This window comes from Drosophila guanche, unplaced genomic scaffold (assembly GCF_900245975.1).
Source record: "Drosophila guanche unplaced genomic scaffold, DGUA_6, whole genome shotgun sequence".
In the NCBI taxonomy this organism is placed as follows: Eukaryota; Metazoa; Arthropoda; class Insecta; order Diptera; family Drosophilidae; genus Drosophila; species Drosophila guanche.
The window spans coordinates 2576829-2597864 of record NW_022995752.1 but is presented as its reverse complement, the minus strand read 5'-3'; the positions used below and the strand labels follow the sequence as shown (position 1 = coordinate 2597864).

General features: G+C 39.9%; 2 protein-coding genes across 3 annotated transcripts; both read left to right on the top strand.

Moving 5' to 3' along the window:
- The first annotated feature begins 1876 nt into the window (after window positions 1-1876).
- Window positions 1877-19638, top strand: LOC117587568 (diuretic hormone class 2). 2 transcript variants are annotated; one of them, XM_034278392.1, is made up of 4 exons: window positions 1877-2009; window positions 2082-2143; window positions 18729-18860; window positions 18932-19638. In XM_034278392.1, the coding sequence occupies exons 1-4, from the start codon at window positions 1971-1973 to the stop codon at window positions 19065-19067; spliced, it is 369 nt and encodes a 122-aa protein (XP_034134283.1). In that variant the 5' UTR covers window positions 1877-1970; the 3' UTR covers window positions 19068-19638. The 2 variants fall into 2 exon arrangements, with proteins under 2 accessions (XP_034134283.1, XP_034134284.1); XM_034278393.1 differs by lacking the exons at window positions 1877-2009; window positions 2082-2143 and adding exons at window positions 3013-3212; window positions 17873-17981.
- LOC117587565 (lysosomal aspartic protease) lies at window positions 15598-16812 on the top strand. The gene has a single exon (XM_034278389.1). The coding sequence runs from the start codon at window positions 15651-15653 to the stop codon at window positions 16770-16772; it is 1122 nt and encodes a 373-aa protein (XP_034134280.1). The 5' UTR covers window positions 15598-15650; the 3' UTR covers window positions 16773-16812.
- Window positions 19639-21036: the final 1398 nt, after the last annotated feature.

Sequence of the window (21036 nt, the reverse complement as noted above, 5' to 3'; positions counted from 1 at the left end):
CTAATTTTAAACCGATAGGGCTCTCACCAGGCCAGAATAACCCTTTCAAGGAGGTTAATCTTTATTTCTTTGTAAATTAAATGCAATTAGTTCTCAGATTGCGAACCTTATTGACCATCCTTTACTGTTAATCCACACCGGAGTAGAGAGAATGAGAGCGGTAGACTGTGTCTTTCCCATTTATTATGGCTACAAACATTTATCCGAGTTCGTTAAGCTAATGCTTTCAATACTGATCGAGAATCTATTTACTTTCTGGGATTGGGAACTCTTGCTTCTGGACATTTGCCCATGCACATACATTTGGCATCAATTGATTATAATCCGTTCGGTATCGGATTTAATAACGATAAAATAATCAATTGGTCACCCAATGCATTGCAATGGATTCGATTGAAGAGAATACCTATTAATATTAATGTAATGGCTATATGCTTTATTCAGGCATGAACCCTTTGCCATTTGCATTTGAATGCCTTTTCCAGATTGTGCAAATTCTTGCCGACCAAAAACCCCGTCGTCCACGCATTATCGTCGGATGGGATGAGGTTGTCGTTGGATGCTGCATTAACGTGGCTCAAAGCGAATGCCAACAACCTTTTGGCATCCTTTGTGGTCATAAAATCGAAAAATGCACTACCCAACCGAAGGCTCTGGCTCAGCGGGAAGTGGAATGCATGCAACAAGCTACCCACAAAGTCAATTTCCATTTCCCTGAGCATTGATGTATGTGTAGGCGTGGGGGAGATTTTCCCCCATTTCCCCTAAATTTCATAAATTAGGCAGTCTCATCCAGTGGGGAGTACAGAGAAATGCAATTTCTTTGATGTCTGCCAGGGCATTATTTATGTATGAGAACGTGAGTGTTTGAGGCTGACCAAACAGTTAACACATGCTTTCGTAATTCCTCTTAATTATCTTTATGATTTTCTCATAGTTTGACAGTTGGATGGATGTCCAAGTCTCTCAGGATTCCCAGGATCTCTCTCTCTCTCTCTCTCTTTGTAGATAGCAACACACGACTTTGTTGTGTGTGGGTGGCTGTGGTCAAGGTCGCGACTCTGGAGATTAGAATCACGTTTTATGCCGAAACCGAAAACCAAGTCGGACACGTCGCTGGCAATAGCCAAAAGCAAAAAAAAAAAACATTATAAAGCTTTTATCAGTCCACATTATCATTAGTCGCGTTTACTGTCATAAAATCTACATACAGAGAGACATATAGACATAGAGAGATACAGTACTTATAGACATATCTATGTGTATGTATGTATATAGAAACATGTGCGTATATTTGAAAGGCAATAAGGATTTCCTACATACGCCACTGGCATTTCCCCATTTTTGTGCCCTTTTTCATGCGCCTACATGCGATTTCACTACTGTCAAAACCAGAACAAACCGAGAGAGCGAGTTGATAGACGTGTGTTACGAAAGTGTTACATTTAAATGGGTGGAGTATCCTACACAGATTGGGGAATGTGGAATACTTGGGATAGGTCAAAGAATATTTCGCATATTGTGTCGATTCTGATGCAGAAAGGTCAAACAAGTATGAAGAACGAGACCTTGGAGCCTGGAGCCTGGAGCTAAATAAAATTCGTGTACCATGGACATTTATTGGCCCTTATTTTCTTACCTCTTAAGCCTTTTCTTTGGTGGCACTTAATTTAATAATTAATTATTATTTATTAATTATAACTCTTTTTGTGGAAAACCATAAGCATAAAACCAAGAAACCATAAAAAAGATTTGCAGCTTTTATCATCTCCAGAATAAATAGAGAAATCCATTGAAAATTCATATACAATATAACGGATAAAAGTTTTGCTCAAGTGCTGCAAAGTGTTCCAAAAATGTTTTAAAATTTAAATTTTGTTTATGTGAAACGTAGTTAGCTGGAAAATATTGAAAGTGATGTGTTACAAAGGGGCTCTGGCTTTGGCTATGGCCCCAACAAAAATCGTTTAATGTCGCGTAAAGTGGAGAGCGGAAACGGCAAGTGCATGGTACGTATCTTTAGGATACATTTCCATTCTTTTCCAAATGGCAACATATTTTCTCGTTATGAATTTTACAAGATGAAAACACCAGTAAATACAAATGTGCAAGCGACCAGCGTTTACCATTGGAGTTTAAATTGGTAAGTGATGCTATAATTTTGTATATAAACTTGGAAAAAAGTATATGCGTGTCTCTGGCGGAAGCCTTAGACCTTCATTTATCAGTACATACGGAGTTACCCACGCTAAAATTTTCAGACGCACAGACTATTCAATTAAACAAAAAAATAATGGGCATAACCTTTTGTTATCCATGATTTTTATCAGTGATTTTCTGATTTCATCATCATCATTTATCATGATGATTACGCATTGATATGATTCTCATTTGTGGATAGCAATATTTTATATAATAATCTCTAATGCTTAGTCATGGAATGGAGAAGTCCATGACTGTAGCATAATACCAATTAGATAATTTCGATAATGCCCCAAAAGAATTAATAAGCAATGAAATGCATTCAGTTGGGGGATTTATATTGGATTTGACGACTGACAGCTGCCAGGGGAAACTAATTGAAAATAATCTGAGGCTGATTAGTGCCTGATACTGATAGCATGATCGATGGATAGCAAGTCGATAATTGTGCGTAATTTGATTAATAAACAGATAGCATAGATGCATGGAAGGGAAAAGCTAAATCGCCTCAGAATTATGACCACAAATTGCCACGTGTTGCGTAAACGTATTATATTCGCACTCCTCCAATGATTGCGCACAATCCCCAAACCCAGAACTCATAAATATTCGTACGAGATTTTGCGGGGGCTGTGGGAGCTCTTCGGGGCTCTGTACTTCGGTACTCTCGGTCCAATCGGCTCTCCCCGCCTGAAACCGTTGAAATCTTTCGTATCCTCGGCTGGCCATCGGCTTGCCTTTCGCCTCGTATAAATCGCGCGCTTCTTGGGCTGCCGATTTCACTCACGTTTCACACTCAAAGCAGTGCAGTCACCAAGCAGCCGAAGCAAAAGCTAATGGTTAATGTTAACCCTATTAAAATTTTGTTAAATTCTAAATCAGTTTTTGAACTTAGTTTCCGTGCATTTTCCAGTGAAGTTTTCGTAACAAATAAAACATATTAACAAACTGACATTTGTGTGCCAAGCAAATTGAAACCCCGTTTTTATCTGTGCATTTGCATTAAAGAGGTGAGTTTTATTAATTATTTATGATTTATGATAATAAAATAGTTAAAATGGAATAGAAAATAAGTTAAGACAAGGGAAATCTTTTTTATCTAAAAAAAAGTTGTTTGTAAAATAAATATTTAATTCGTCCTTTTAAATCAAAGAATTTGGCTTTTTTATTTCATCATAATTTGAAAGGTATTTATATTGAGCTAATTATCAACTAATTCGGCCGTCGGGAATATACATATTGTTTAATATTTTTTCAATGAAAATTGTTTAATTAAAAGTGATATCGTTTTTATATAATATTAGCCGTCGGAAAACTTATTTCTTTTCTTTCTTCTAATTTCTTTAAAAGTTTTAATTAAATTAAATATTTAAGTTTTTTACATTTTATTTCTTTACTGAATTGCTTTGAATTTCTGTGAATATTGTAGGAAATTATAGTTACTAAATGTGTCCTCTAAATTATGATTTCCTAATCAAGAAAATTTAAAAATTTAAATTTAAATTTAAAACCCTCTTACATATGCGGCTGTATTTACGATTGTATTTATTCCTTCTGTTTCATCTTCCACTTAATTATGTATGTTTTTATGGCTCAAATATTTAATATGTATGTTTATATTTCTGCAATGGACCGTCTCTGGCCTTTTGGAAATGGTTTCTTAGCCCCGGCCTAAGCCATAAAGTCAACATGCAACCCCCAGTCCGCCATTGTGTCCAAGATGTCCCTTCTCGATGATGTGTGTTGATCCCGGGACATTTGTTGCTTTGCCTTCGTCCTTGCGCTTTCGGCCTAGCCAACCTTTTTATTTCTTTTTGTATCTGGTAAAATCTTTATTTTAGGTTGCAAAATTGAAGTCGACCCTGCGTTGGTATTATTACCGAGTAAGTCCTTTGGATTATCGCAATCATTTAAAGCTTTAAAGCTGCGGGTCACTCATATTTTATCGTCTTGATAGTTTTTGGGGTTTTATGGGAGGCCGTAGTTGCGTTGAGAGTTTTCCTACACCATTGCCTGAAACTTTGGCATTAGCTTCTTAAAGTTTTTGTCTTAAATATGTAGTGGAAGTTCTTGGCTTAATATCAAGACAAAGTTCTTGGCTGAAATATAACTGGGAAGTTATTTTCTTTAATATTTTCCCAAACTTCTTTTCTTAAGCATTTCAAGCAATGGAAATTAATTTCGCCCGCATCCAAAGATCAACCTTATTTGCCCTGGAATTACTCATCTGTGATTCGAATCAAATGACTGAGCTCATCCCACTGAACTTTACTTTAAATTCAATTGAATTCTGCGTTTTGCAAATCAATTATGTTTCTGGCTATAGCCACAAATGTCCATTAATGTATTAACAAATAATCAATTACTTTTCATTAATTTAAGAAAAAGTGACATAAAAATCAGCATGTAAAGCAAATTAAAATTATAGAAAAATCCAGAAACTAAATAATTGCAAAGTTATAACCATTAAACATTTATTTAAGTCTGACGCAGCGCGAAAGCCGCTTAGCTGACGAGTAAGAGAGGAAAAGTGATTTGTTTTTGCACTGTGAAACAGGAGATGAAATCCTTTTAATCCCTTTCTTTTGCACACTCTTTCGTATACAGCGATAAATTTGATTGTTTACTGGAATGCCATTAAAAAGAACTCATTAAATGTGTTTTCTTTCTGTGAAATACGAAATGGAATGATCTCAATTTCTCTGGGTGACTTCAAATCTATTTTAAAAATAAATACAGCATTCATTTCTACCAAAATATACTTCATAAATCTCACCAAAGCCAAGAGGATATCCCTGAAGCAACAAATACTATTTTTGCAATTACATTTTCAATCAATAAATTACACTTTCCATCCCACTTTTTTGCCCACACAATTTCCTACACATTTTTGGGCATTTTATTTATATTACATACCACATTTCTTTGGGGCAAACTGTCGGAGCTGGCAGAACCGAACACGAGAACAGAGAGCTTGTGGCTCAGGTGCACCAAAATGGGAACTGACAGGCGTTGAAAACTACTTAATTTAAGAGTCCACTCTGGGGTATTTATTTAAATGCTTTGAACTGCGACAGTTTTGTTTTTTAGGGGGAGGGATTGTTGTTTTCTTTAAATTTGCAAAATGAAAATACCTCAATAGGCAGCAGGAAAGACGTAAGAAGGCAGTTGATTTGGGTGCCAGTCGTACTTGCTTTCACATGATTTCTTTTTCAATGGGGGTTCCCCGATTTCCCAGCATCTAAATGCTCTCTTTTGGAATGGTCTTTCTTGGTTTTCCCTGGGTCTTAGGGAAATGATGTGGTATTTTTTTCAGGCTCAATTAATTCAAGTGGGAAGCTTGAAGGTGAACCTAACCCAATACCCCGACATCAATTAAAAAACAGCTTTACGAAAGTCTTCAAAAAGGCAGAAAACCCCCTCACAATTCAATACTTTTTCAGTGGCTAAAACGCAGTAAATTTCGCCACTTGATTGTGGCTAAGCGCAGAAAAATTTCTCCACCTTAGCGTGGATAATAACCAGCAAAAAAGGGTTTAAACCGTACACCCAAAATGGTCTAGAAAACTTTCGAATAAAATTGCTCCTAACAAGCGATCCCCCGGTTGTCCGCTCGTCTAATTAAATTTGCATATTTTTATTAATTAAATTGTTTTTACCAGTGTTGTGTTCCAGAAACCGGCTGTGAGCTTTGGCCGCTCCGCAACCAACACACACACATACGAGTATGCGTGCTAATCATCGTAGCAGAGCTGGGGGAATCTCCGGCTAAAAATTACCATGCTCCCTGCGGAAGTTGAGCAAACACCCGAAACGGAGCACAATTCTTTATTCGGATGCCTGCCAATGAGTCCTCTGTTTTACACGCTGCAAGGGGACTTCATTTAATTATAAAATACTCCACAGATAGACAGCATTTCGAGGCTTATTTCCTCCTTTATTGCATTCTTATGGCACAAAGTACAGCATTCGACTGTGATCATAATTTGTTCAGTTTTTATGGTGTTAATGTAATTGGAGGCACGATTCTACAGTCAGTTATGTTTATGCCTTAAATTAGGCTTCTGAATTGGAAACTGCATAAAAAGTTACACACGAGTTTCGGGTTAAATTGAGTGGAGTTTTAGTGTGGGCAAAATCATTAAAACTTTCACCTAAAAATTAACATAATTTTCATACCCTACTTTTGCGGCAAGCAACCAATATGGATACAGCTTATACGAGCAGACTCTTTTGGGTAATCAGAGCTAACGGGTGTTCAAAGGGTATTATGTTTCGGTTTTTGCAGAACTTTAAGCCGAATTTGCGGTTTATTATATTATGTATTTTTGATGGTGTTGTTTTGTTGTTGGTTTTTGAGGATTTATTTTGTATAAGCAATCAACATTTGTTGGGTTTTTCTGCCAGAATTCAGCTATAATGATATACATTTTTTTAGTACCGGGTATAAACCCGGTACTCGAAGAGTAAATAGGGTATATTGTATTTGTGGGGAATAACGGTTGTATGTAATGCACAGAAGGAAACGTTTCCGACCCCATAAAGTATATATATTCTTGATCAGCATCAATGGCCGAGTCGATTGAGCCATGTCTGTCTGTCCGTCTGGCCATCTGTCCGTAGGTCCGTCTTGTTTGTCGGCTAGTTCTCAGAGACTATAAGAGCTAGAGCCACCAAATTTTGGCTCCAGACTGCTGTATGCTCACACTGAAAACAGTGTATTTAAAAAATTAGCCCCTCCCCCGTAAAAGGGCGAAAACCTCCCAAATCTACAATTTTGAAGATAAAATAAAACTTAAAACGCCATTCCGTAGGGAATGACCATATCTATCAGATCACCGGATCATCGGATTGGGATCCGATTGGATTATTATTATAGCCACAATGGAGAAATTAATTTCAAGTGGCTAAACCCACCCTGTCCCGCAGCTTTTGTTGTTCTTTTTACATTCTCTCATTCACATTCTGCTTTACTCGGCCTCTGCCTCTGCCTTCCCTCTGCCTCTGCCTTCCCTCTGCCTCTGCCTTCCCTCTGCCTCTGCCGACTTTTAACCCACCCCGTCCCGCAGCTTATATTTGTTTTTTTTATTTGTGTGCGGCCGCTTCCTTTGCCTCTGCCGCGAGTCTGCAGTGTGTGGGTCTAGGGAAGGGCGGCGAGCTAACGGAGAAGTGTAGTAGATGTAGATGACAGATGAAGAGAATATGTAAAATTTGACAAAACACCGCTAAGGTGCAGATGTGACGCTTAAGAAGCGTCTCACACGTCCCTTCTCGTTTAATTTTCCATTGCACATATTCCTATTCCTCTCAGGGTAATATTTATTTGCATATGATTTAAATTTTTCATGCGCGCCTGCAGTAGAGATATAAATTTGCTTGCTGGTAAATGTTAACCTCTTGGCATACATTTTCACTCTCCATTTGCATTACCCTCGCCACACACAGCGTTGTGGCAGCCACCTTTGATGGTATTTTATGCTTAACGTAACGTTACCCAGCCAAATATTTATTCACATTTAAAAAGTATTTTATGTTGCATTTTCCTATAAGCATTTTCTGATGCTGAAGCTGATGCTGCCACGCAAGGGGAAATGCCGTGCCATTCCTTATTCTGTGATAAGACATGCATCCAGCCGTCTCATCCACGCCGCATGATCCCCTCCACACACGGACTCCTCAGATATGCGATGATGGTATGGCTTTTATGTGTGTGTTTGTGTGCCCGGACCACCTCCTCCTTCCCGAGGGTTTGCTTAAACTCTCCATTGACTCTCTGCCTCTTTGCCCACGGATTGTGCTCCTTGGATTTGCCTCGCTGCTCCCCCAATTTTTTGTATGACAAAGTTTTCTTTTTTGTAATAAATTCGCTTTACAAAATATTTGAACATTTATGGCCGGCTTTCAAATTAAATACTCTTCACGCTCCTCAGCTGGAAACGAAAAAAGATATGTAAGTCGCGGCATTTATTTGGGGGCTTTAAATGTTCATTTCGAAATTGAAGGAAATATTAAAATGAAGACAATGTAATATTTAAGCAATGATATATTTCCATTCTGTGATCTCTGATGGAACTTCGACTCAGGAAGAGTCTTCCACTGTTGCCATCCATAAGCCAGAAACCATAAGTAGTATACTCCTTGGGGACCTATTCTTGTGTACTTTTCCAGCTCACTGAGCCAGTCGAGTGTTTCCAAAAGAACAATTCATATTCTTTGGAAGATATAAACCATTTGAACAGCTATTTGAAAGATCTTCAAGTGGCAAAAACTTTATTTAATCCAAAGCAAAAGGCAATTAAAGGCAGAATAACTATTTCAATAGCGCAGAGTTCCAAGTTTTGTGATATGGAGAAGCAGCATTTACATTTTGCAAACAGAAACAGAAATTCAATGCAAACAAGAAGGAGCGGAGGTAGGAGGCGGCGACAACTTTGTGGCAACAATACTCACATAAAACATAAGCAAAACCAACAAACGTCATTCTAACTGGCAGTTTATCAGGCAACAAATAGAGGACTCAACTGTTGGAGAGCTGGTCCCTGCGGCAGGAGGGAAGGGCGGGGACCTGAGCTTAGAGACCTGACAATGCAATCAAGCGAAAGTGAAAGAGCATCCCAACAGCAGCCCAGCAGCACCACAGTCACTGCAGTGACATCGATACGTAAACATGTACACATGTACGTATGCATATGTATATATGTATATGCTGACAACTGGTGCACATGATGACGGGGGATTGGGATTTGCAATTGGTGTATGTGTATCCCACACTTATAAAAAATTCCTTCCACAAAGTATTTAGCAAAACTTTTGCCACAAGTTTCTTTTTGTTCCTTTCCCATGATATTCTCTTTTTATTGTTGAAAAAAATGCAAAACGAACACACAATTTTCAAAAATAAGCAAATGCATATACAATTTTCTCACTCCATTTGGGTTTTCCCCAAAGCATAGTTGGCCGTCTTTTCTCTTTGTCTCATTTGAATATTTTACGACTTTTTGTGACGCACTTTGCCACTGTGTGTTATGTGGCACTGCAGTGTGTGAGTGTGCGGAAAGTTTACAAAAGTGTAAAAGTATTTTGCAAGTTCTTATTCTTTGCTTAGTTCATCGCTTTGCTATGGATTCTATTCGTTACACGAGCCACACATATTGCAATTGTAAATCCTTATTTGCATGTTGTGCTCTTAAAAGTAGGCAATATTTATTACTCAGTTGCGTTGCCCTTGGAAGTAGGCAGCACTATTATTGGGTCCAATCATACCCAATACGGAAACAGGAAATGAGTAAATAATAAAGAAAGAAAAATATTTTAAAAATATTTCTCACCTATAAAATCCAACAATTATTCCAAACTAATTCCTTAATTATTAAATAGTAGTCGTGAATAACTAAACAAGATTTTTAAACACAAAAAATATACCAGAGAACAACTAAAATTCTAAAGAAACAAAGCCGCTTCCAGCCTTGTATCCCTAAAATATTCTACATTTGAGTCTCCCAAAACGGCACTGAATATGTCTGAGTATCTATAATTTATTTAATATATTTGCTATACCAAACTTCGAGACCTTTTTTTTTATGAAAACTCATCAAAGAATCACATAAAAGTCACAAATGGTGGCAAAGAAAAAGCCAAAATCAAAAAGAAAATGAAACAAACAAAACAATGCCAAATCACCTGAGGCTAATTCACAAATTCCCTAGATTTGAATACAAAATGCAGAGAGAGAGGAGAGAAAGAATGAACCTTTGGCCTAACACCAAATTCCCATTTGGTCTAAACCTGTTGCCGGAACAATTTCTGGCTTGTTCTGTTCAACATAAACCCAAACTGCCTGACAGAAACTTCAACGCACACCCCTCCGCTCGAGTAGACTGCAATTATTTTAATCTGTTGCAGACATTTTTGGCATAATTTTTCATCAATTTTAAAGATTCAGCCACAAAGAAGAAAGGGGGAAACGGTGTAACAACAAAAATAAAAGAATTCCTTGGGCCGCAATGAATTTTAAAGTTAATGTAAAGAGTGCCCAGGTAGTGCTTCTGCCACATCCACAGCCTCTGCCATATCCTCATCCTTATCCTTGTTTGAGTCCCGAGAAATGGCAGGGCGGAGCACAGCTCGCTCGCGTGGCAATTCCCTGGAGGATGTCAGTTTGCCTCTTGTGGCGGGGCAAAGCTTTTAGCCTCCGAAAGTTAAATGTTCCGCCTCGCCTCACCTGTCTTCAGCTCACCTTTTCCACCTCATTGTCTTTACATGTGGCACCTTTGCCACAAGCCGCACCCCAAAACGGACGACTGCCGTCTCTGCCTTCTCCGGTTGGGTCAACAATTTGTTCATTGTTTTTGGCATTCAAGAAATGCTCGGGTTATCCACAACATGAACAGCAGCGATGAGCACGACAACGTTGGTGTCTCTGTCGTGCCTCATAAAGAGTACAAAGAAAAGTACGTGAGAAAGTTTTTCTCCCACGAGGAAGGGAAAACTTTTCTTTGAGGCATTTTTTTGGTGATGTTTTTAATGGTACATAATCATTAGTTTAATTAGCTAATGTCATGTGAAGTGACCTTTAAGTAGTAGTTATTAAACGCTTTTAATAATTGAAATTTTTAGCAAATGTTTATGAGATTTTGGAGACGTTTTTAAATGATTTCTTTAGAGAATTCGGTCGGTAGCCTTGCTTAACTCTGGCTTGAATATTGCTGGTTGTTCTTAATTGCAAATTATTCTACATGACTCTCCATAAACCTATTTGAATCATAACCTTATCTAACTTATCTAACCGTCATTAACCTGAGTGAACCCTTGAATATTTTTAGAATTTGTCAGGCTCAAAAAATCTCAATGAATCTCATCTATTCCTAAGTTTTCTAATCGCATTTAGTTTCAATTGCTTACTGGCATTATCTTCAGTTGCCTTGCCCAATTTTTTCCCAATAAATTCTCAAAAATTAGACGTTTTCGTGACGTTTTCAAAGATTATATATTTTAATATAACATATCAAATCATCTCAAACAACAAGTGTATAGGCACCCATCACGCGTTATTATAACTTAATTTCCAAGTTAATTCATATCTTATCTGGAGGAGAGATTACCTTTGATTGCCTTTGATTGATGGACATAAATTGTTTGCTTTTCAGTGATAGTATTTTATTTGGTTCTTCAACTTGTCAAATTGCTGTGCTGTGATGTGCTGTTGATTTCTCTTTGATTTATAGTGGATTTTCTAAGCGATTACCCCTGAAATGAGTAGACCCTTACCTTGCCTTAACTTCGGGAAAATCTTTACTTGGAATTTAGATGAAACCAAACACTTGCGCGGGATTTTTGCCAGAGATTGTTTGGTCAGTTTGTGGATATTTAGCCAGCTTATCTTGTGGTTTCTCTATCTCTCTCTGCGGTACACTCAGTGGCTTAGTCAACTAATCAGCTAAGATGCCACAGATGCCCAAGCAGATACAAATGCAAACACACAGCCCGAAAATCAGGGGTGGCAAATCAAGGCAAATGTCGTCTGCTGCCAAGACAAATCCAAATCAATCTTCTGTGTCTCTTCTTGGTTGTTTGCTTAATTTGACAAACGGAATACATACATATAATTTGATGAATATCTAAACTGGCAGCCTAGAACACTGTGAACAGCGTGTTCCCAAACACACAACCACGACTTTGTCACTAATTCAATAAGCAGCCAATTACAACACGGCAGGAGGAATTTTCCTTTTGCTGTACGACTTCCTGATGTGACAGGCATCCCCCTCCTAGTCCATTTCCTACCATCTCATCTCCCTCTCTATCCATTCAACGTACACGCAATTTTCATTTGGGTATATGAAAATTTAATGTTCTGGCTTGTGGTTCCATAAATTGCCATAATTATTATGTTGCTCTTTTCCTTGACAGAGTTAAGAGGAATTTCTTTAAGAATTTATTTGCTTTAAGTGGTCCTTAAACACTGAGAGAAAAGGGTATTCAATTAAATATAAACTGTTGTGAATGTTTATCCATCCTAAACCCCAACCTATGTACCTTCCGCAGTGAGCTTCCTTCTACAGGGTAACAAAATGAAAGCACGTGCCGCATATATATTTATTTGTAATTGTTTTGCTCAAGGAAGAGGGCAAAAGATTCATTTCAACGTGTAGCCCTGGCATTGGGATTGAATGACCCAAATTCAATTTCAACTATGACCCACTCCTGTGACCCCCCGCCCAACACAGGACGAAGTTCCCGCCACTTCCAAGTCCTACCACTCCCACGGCGGCAATCATAAGTACGTTTTCAGTTACCAACGCAGCGGGCCACCACCGGGCTTCCACAGCCGACAAAAGCCAAGGGGCACGTCGAGGGCCAGAAGGAGATGTCTTGTTGTTGGACACCATAATCAACGCAATGCAATTTCAATGTCTGACTCTCGTATTTCACTTTAGTCCTGGCTGCAGCCTCCAGTACAGTGTTCTTAAAGTTCCAGTCTTCATGCTACCCCTGCCCATGCCTGTTTCTCTGTACGAATCCCAAAGCTTTTGGTCAAGGTGGGATTTTTGTCTCTCTTTGTGTGAGCATGTGTTTGTGGTGCCCAGTGGTATGCGTATAGCCAAGGATCTCATTAGACAAATGTATTTGCTGACTAAGCAGCAGTTGATTTGGGTTAACCATGGCCAAAAGCTGACTACCAACACCCTGGTTAAACGCTTTGCCATTTCCAGTTGATGCGATTTGAATATGCCCCCAAGGTTTCTGATAAATTTCGAATTGATGGAGCGGGAGGTGGAGTTCAAGGAGATACTTAATGCCCGATTAGACTCTCGTGCTTTGATTTTTGGAACATCTGTTTGAAGTTGAGTTGAGTTTTAATGAGATTTGTTGGCTGGAAGGAGTTTCGGAAAGTTGTGCAATGAGAGGTGTCTGGACTAGACAGCAGACGTGCTGTTATTTTATAGAGAAACGGTTATGAAATAGGATGTGGAAATGTGAAAAGAAAGACAGAAAAGACTTTGTTTTAAACTATATTAGAGACCTCTTTAAATTCTTATTCTGCAGTTGAATTATTCTCTACAAACTTCCGCTTTAATCTTTCTTCTTCATTCAATTAAAAACCATTTTCTTTCGGCATTTGTTTAGGAATTCTTTTAGTTGGGTCCCTTGACTGTCTTGATTGAGTGTGAGTGTTCTTCTGCTGCTGCAGTGTCACCAAAGGTCACTGATAGAGCAACCTCATGCCCTGACTCTCCTCTGCCTGGCTGCTAAATGCCCATTTCATACTTGAAGCGATATATTACTCGATTAAATGACGCTGACACTTGGATGACTTCCACGCGGAGTGTATAAAATGCGAGTCAGTGCACGAGAAAAGCTGCGGGAAATGCAATCAGCGGAAGGAAACCCGATGGCCGGATGAACAGGAAGACAACTAATTCCGATTGTCAGTCAAGTGTGAAGCAGTCGGGGCATGAGAATATGTTTGCTGCTCACTGACCGAAACAAACATTTCTTCACAATATTCAAAATGTATTCAGGCTTTCAAATATTTATTCAAATACATATTTGGTTAATTTTTATTTGCCTTTGGGGGCCTACGGACAGGGAAAACAAATAAAACAAAATAAATCGAAATTTATGCAAGTGTTTGAGTGTATGTGTGAGTGTATGTGTGCACTCACACTCGGATGATTCTTTGTTCGATTAGTTGGATGACCCAGCATGCACCCCTCGGGGGCTTTGTAGTTACGAACTAGTAAGAGCAACTAGTGGCCATTCACTCCACACCGACCCCCCCCCCCCCCCCCCCCCCCCCCCCCCCCCCCCCCCCCCCCCTCCTCTGCCCACTGGAGGTCATAAATCAAAAATGATTGATAAACGGTTTTGCAGCGAGTGTCTGTCGGAGAGCAGGAGATGGGCCAGGACATTGGACCCGACACGACCCGCATGGCATTTGTCGCCTGAGGGCACCTGCCTTATAACTGCCAAACCAAATGTCACCGCAGAAACAGTAATCATACGCACTGTGTGCCCGAAATTGCCCAACGTTGCGTAAAATCCGTTGATTACTTTATTTCTCCCCCCCAAAAAGTGTGCAGTGCACTCAACCGTTTTTGGATTCCTTCATTCCTTGGACCTTGTGGTGGCGACACACTGGCAGTGCGGTCAGCACTCACCGATAAGCGAATGGCCAGAACCCATTGAAAATAACCTGTGGCTTAAACCACATCCCAGCAAGCCGCAAAAAGAAAACCCCCACTCACAGAGAGCTCACAATTTCTGCACATTTTCTTTGGTCAATCAGCACACATTGATCGCCATTGTCCTTTCTCGGTTGGTTTCCCGGCTCTGCCAATTGAAGTAACATTTTATTTGATTTTAAATCGGATTTCAATAAGGACTTAGGGACTTTAAATGTGGGAAGCTGCACTTGCTTTTATATGCCCAAGCAAATATACTTTTATGGGTGAGTGGATTCGTAGATGGCGAAAGTGAAACGCTTGGATTGGAATTGAATCTCTGGCGTACAGCAAAGGCAGAAGGAAGGTGGCCAAAAGCAATTAGTCAGACTCATTTCTATTAAATCAACCAAATGGAATGATGCTTTTTTCCATAGGTGATTTCTTCTACAAGTTGCATGACAAAAATGAGTTGGAAAAAGTATTTGAAATTGGAAATTTATCTAATTTTGGTTATTGGTAAATGGCTCTTTCGTTAATTTGTTTATGCTTTTTAATTCTTATTGTCTACAAAGTTGTGGAAAATAGAACTGAATTGCTATTGTTCTACTTACTCTGTATGTTAATGCTATTTTTTAGCTGAAGAGACTTGGAACCAGAGACACACTGAAATACTTAAAATGCTATAAAAGCCACGGCCACTCTACAAAACAAACATACATTTTGAGACATTTAATTGTAAAAGGTGCGTCTCACATTGCCGCGAATCCCCTCTTTCCATGAAACATTTTTGCAGCGGCTAAATCTCATTGGGCTTCTGCTCGATTGACATTCTGACAGCTCTGTGATAATGAAAAGTTTAAGTTTAACTCTCTGCAGTAACCAAAATTATATCGCTAGTAAGACCCTTAAAAGTGTGTGTCATGTTGAACCTCACGCGACCACAGCAGAATATTTAATTATCACAAATATTTGTTTGCTCTGTAAATTAACTTTCAAATCAAAACAAAGTCCAATCATTTAGGGATTTATATCTTACGAATGAATTGCACTATCTAAAAGATAGTCGAAACGCCTGACATGCGCCGCCCTCTAAATAGGATTACAATTATCTTCTATATATTTTGTTGAAACCTATTTTCAAGTGTCTGGTATTATAGGTATCCCAATCTTATCTTTGTGCCTTTGATTGATGGCCAAATAGCTATAAATTGGATGTGGGCCCGTCCACTGGCAGTTAGTCGAACTTCAGTAGACTACAAAGAAAGATAAACCGAAAGAAAGATGATGATCAAGTCCTTTGCGGTGATTGCATTGCTGGTGGCAGTGGCCAGTGCCGAGCTGCACCGCGTGCCCGTCCTCAAGGAGCAGAACTTTGTGAAGACTCGCCAGAATGTGCTCGCTGAGAAGGCGTATCTGGCCACCAAGTACCAGCTGCCCCAGGCCCGTGATCTCAACGAGGAGACCCTGGCCAACTCAATGAACATGATCTACTATGGTGCCATCAGCATTGGCACTCCAGCCCAGAGCTTCAAGGTGCTGTTCGATTCGGGCTCCTCGAATCTGTGGGTGCCATCGAACACCTGCCAGAGTGACGCTTGCCTGACCCACAACCAGTACGACTCGAGTGCCAGCAGCAGCTATGTGGCCAACGGCGAGTACTTCTCCATTCAGTACGGCACTGGCAGCCTCACCGGCTACCTGTCCGAGGACACCGTCGATGTCAATGGACTGACAGTCACCAGCCAGACCTTTGCTGAGTCCACCAATGAGCCTGGAACCAACTTCAACAATGCCAACTTTGACGGCATCCTGGGCATGGCCTACGAGGCTCTCGCCGTCGATGGTGTCGCTCCCGTCTTCTACAACATGGTCTCCCAGGGTCTCGTCGATCAGTCCGTGTTCTCCTTCTATCTGGCCCGCGACGGCTCCGCCAGCGATGGCGGTGAGCTGATCTTTGGTGGCTCCGACTCCTCCCTCTACACCGGTGCCCTCACCTATGTGCCCATCTCCGAGCAAGGCTACTGGCAGTTCACCATGGCCAGCGCCAGCTCCGATGGCAACTCCCTCTGCAGCGACTGCCAGGCCATTGCCGACACTGGCACCTCCCTCATTGTGGCACCTTATGAGGCCTATGAGATTCTCGTTGACATCCTGAGCGTGGACGAGGATGGCTATGTGGCCTGTTCCAGCGTCAGCTCCCTGCCCGATGTGACCTTCAACATTGGCGGCACCGACTTCACCCTGACACCCGACTCTTACATCATCCTCTCGGACGGCAACTGCATGTCCGCCTTTGAGTACATGGGCACCGACTTCTGGATCCTGGGCGATGTCTTCATTGGCCGGTACTACACCGAGTTTGATTTGGGCAACAACCGCATTGGCTTTGCACCAGTGGCCTAAACAAATCAGCGAATCAATAAAGCGATTTTGAATATCTCAAGAGTTCTGTGAAGGTCTGCTCGATGTAAGCACTACTCAAGGTGAAGTTACAATCTTATCTGTGCTTACATTGATTCCCAATGAAGGTTTTAAGTGGTTTAAAATATGAAAAACAATGTACATGATAGGCTGGTGCTTCTAGCTACTTAAGACTAGACATAGAACGCTCCCAATAGAACTTGGCCATGAGAAATGCTTAACCCCTGACTAAAGGAAATGATCCAAATCGTAGTTCAAGACCATGACAAATGTTTACCCCCTGCATAAAGGAAATGTATCCAAATGAGTTGTGATACTTCGATGAGAGGTGTAAGCGTCAAGCATCTCATTTGTCCAGCCTGTTGCGTGGGCAATGATGCGTGTCCGGGGACTTGTGTCTCTCGAGCTGTCAGCAGCTGTCAAAGGGAAGTCAGGGCCCCAGCCCCAGCCCCAGTTCCACCAATGATGATGTCAAACTTTTGCAACACAGTACACATAACACTGGCAAAGGCAACGACAACGGCATTTAGGAGCAGCAAAACAGGAAGGCACTGGAAGGGAGTGACAGGAAGTGCAGGAAGTGCAGTGGAGCAATGCAAAAAAAAGCAACAGCGCAGGAGAGACAACAAACAGTTCATTTCGCTGCTGTTAGCAAGTAGCCAACGCAAATGACTTGCTAAGAGACTGTGGGTGAGGGAGGGAGCTACCCTTTACTGTGCGTAGAGCAAATGCTACGCCCTTCAAGAGAAGAGAGCGCCCATGCTGTAGGGTAGAGAGTAGTTCTCGCAGGATTGGTTTGTGAATGGGAATGGTAACGGTGGTTGACTGGGCTGTCGACTGGGTGTGGAATTGTCGCCTGCTTCGTTGAGCAGTTAATGAATCACTTAATGGAAAACCTGGTCTACTGCCTCACTTCCGTTTCGTTTCGTATGGCAGTGCCAGTGACGTTGCTGGTGTCGGTGTCGAATCGATTTTTAATTACCCTAGTATCAGCACTAAGCTTAAGTCGCTTAGCTTTAAATATATATTTAGTATTTAGTTTGTGGTATATGTAACCCATATCTGTTGTTGTTTTTTTATAGACCTGGCCACCACAATGATGACAAACAGATTCGCTTGCTTTGCTGTGGCCCTTCTGGTCGTGTGTCTGTTGGCCATCTCGAGCACCGAGGCAGCACCAATGCCCAGGTAGTTGTAGATTATCCCCAACACATTACATTACATTACACACACACACACACTCATAAGTTAATTAAATTCTGGCAAACCATCTCAAAAAAATGGTGCTATAAAAATATTTGCCCCGAAAGCAATTACCCCAAAAGTTGGCTCACAGACACGACGACACTGTTTGCTGTGCATTTGGTTTTTAGAAAATGGAAATTCTGGGAAAGGACCTACATATGAGTCTGCAGCCTTCACTTCACGCTTCACACTTATCCCTAGTCTTGTCAGCGTCTTCTGCACATTTAAAGTCCTCACACGACGGAACAATTTTCAATTAACAAAATGTAAACGTTGACAGAACCAAAAACCAAAAAAAAAGAAAAATCTTTGCCACAAATTTTGAGCAAGCATCCTTTGAGTAGCAGGGGTAGAACACACACATCCTTCGAGTAGCAGAACGAGAGTGAAAAGATAATGATTTTCTCGGAATTTGAAACACAATTTCCGCTTAAGATGGGGAGGCCAGCAGAATTAAACTATCAAAAATTCATTGAAGGTTAATTAGTAATTTCTTGAATGGTAAATCATAATTGGGTTTCCATGCAAATGAACGGAACGGAACGGGGGCTGTCCAACCAAATGTCAAATTGAACAGAGCCAAAGTAATTAGATATCCTGCATCTTCACTGTTGACCCCGCGAATTATTCATACAACAGACACACAAACAAAGAAAACTCTGTCTAATTTTCCATTTGACTGACTTTAAATAGCCAGAGCAATGGAGGCGGAGGCTATGGCGGTGCTGGCTACAACGAACTGGAGGAGGTGCCCGATGACCTACTGATGGAACTGATGACACGCTTTGGACGCACCATCATACGCGCCCGCAACGACCTGGAAAAGTGAGCAGAGATCAGGGATTGGCTTAGGTATATATCTAATATATTTCCCGCTTTTTATCATCGATTTTTAGCTCGAAGCGAACTGTGGACTTTGGCTTGGCTCGTGGCTATTCGGGCACACAGGAGGCGAAACATCGCATGGGTCTTGCTGCGGCCAATTTTGCCGGCGGCCCTGGACGAAGGAGGCGCTCCGAGACTGATGTCTAAATCAACAGAAAATATCTACGAATATCCGAATTCTGTGAACATAGCGAGGTCGAGTTATCCCAAACTTTTTCAGCTCACAATTCTCTCAACATTCTTCAGGTCTTCTTCGATTATGGATTTGATTTGTTTTGTTTTGTTATGCATTGTACATACATAAAAGAAAATATATAAATTTATTGTGGATTATGCAGGTATTGCTGCATAATATTAATTAATAGTTACACAATATCGGAAGCTATATATACACACTATATTACACCTGAAACAACCAAATAAAAACGTTAAACTGTTGCTCCAAAAAAAAGTTGAATCAAAAATCTAAGTTTATAAAAAGTGTTTCCTCTCTCACCATAAAATTCTCTTCCTCTCTCTACCTTAGACTCAGTCTCAAGTTATTGGCTAAATATTTACGACAAAAAATACGTTAAAAAATATTTATGTATTAAAAAAAAGGTAGAAAAAAGTAAATAACTCAAAAATAAGATTTGTATTCGCGCAAAAAATCTTTAACTAGGTATGTCTTACATAACACACACATGACAAAAAATATGAAACGCACACAAAGACATTTGACAATCCCCTTTGGCCCCCATGGAAAACACCCAACGAAATGATTTTTTCATTAAGGCAAAATGTAGATCATATAACCGAAAGAACAAAAATCGTGCTTGAATAATTTGTTTTATGGGTTTAAACCGCTGCAAGCGACTTTTAAATGTATTGTAAATATGAACAAGCGTACAATTATTGCGATACATATATAAACATATACCGATATATACAACAAATATATACAAAAGAAACTTTACTTGCATTACATACATATATTGTATTGTATTTAAATATTTTGTGTCTATGGAAAAATGCTGCATACATAAATGAAAACGAAATGCGTGAGTCGGGACGCGATTAAATAAAATCTTACATTTAGAGAAGCTCCGAAATATATCTAAGAACTTTGATTTCGAAATGGGGGTTAAGGATAATTCCATTTATTATAATTTAAGCGATGATACTTCAGTATATTGTTCATTTTTGATTTAAGAAGAGTTTACTCTAAGCAACTTTTCCCTTCATCCTGTCCCACTTCCTACCCGAAACACTTTTACACCTGACAGCACCCAAGTGCTTCATCCATCTAATTTAAAGAGCTCATAAATTTATCCATTTGGGGAGCAACAAATGCATCACAAACACTCAACTCAACGAGTGGGAGTGTACATAGCTGCAAATGCAATTGAATTTATTTATTTACAGGGGAATTAGATGCTCTGTTGATTTATGCATGGAGTGTGGATACAGATAAGTGTACCTCGAGGTGCCATAAATGCCAACAGCATGTTGTAAACGAGAGGGAGGAGAGTTTGCCCGTAAGCCAATAATTGCACATGGATTTGCAGAAAGGGAAAAGTAAGCATTAGATACGAAATAAATAAAGCAATTAATTCAAACAGCAATAGATTGCAGCTTGGGGCACAGCTAAACAAAAACCAAATGAAAGCTAAATAGGGATTTCAAAATCAAATTCAAATATTAAACCGATGAAGTATTGGCTAATGATCGACACAGATCGATAGCGATCATTAAGTAATATTTTTGCGTATTTTTCCCATATTCGCAGGCGGTCACATTGAACAGCTCTCGTTATCTTTTAAACAAACAAATAATACAAATAGTAGAATTTCAGTGGAATTTCCAACTGGTCATTGTTCAAAGACCTCCCTAACAAATCACTTTCCATGCATTGTTTATAAATCATTGACCTAGATCAATTGTTTAATTAGTGTAGAAAATTCTGGCTGTCCTAATAGGTCTTCAGACCTTCGTTTTATTTTATTATACCAGGTACTCGAAGAGTAAATAGGGTATATTGTATTAGTGCACAAAGTATGTAACGCACAGAAGGAAACGTTTCCGACCCCATAAAGTATATATATTCTAGATCAGTATCGATAGCCGAGTCGATTGA

What these genes read in the sequence shown, in the direction of transcription:
- LOC117587568 (XM_034278392.1), top strand. Translation starts at nt 1,971, where the DNA reads ATGTCGCGTAAAGTGGAGAGCGGAAACGGCAAGTGCATG. An exon ending in GCGGAAACGGCAAGTGCATG is followed by an intron (nt 2,010 to 2,081) that starts GTACGTATCTTT and finishes GAATTTTACAAG; the next exon opens with ATGAAAACACCAGTAAATAC. An exon ending in TACCATTGGAGTTTAAATTG is followed by an intron (nt 2,144 to 18,728) that starts GTAAGTGATGCT and finishes GACTTTAAATAG; the next exon opens with CCAGAGCAATGGAGGCGGAG.
- LOC117587565 (XM_034278389.1), top strand. Translation starts at nt 15,651, where the DNA reads ATGATGATCAAGTCCTTTGCGGTGATTGCATTGCTGGTGGCAGTGGCC.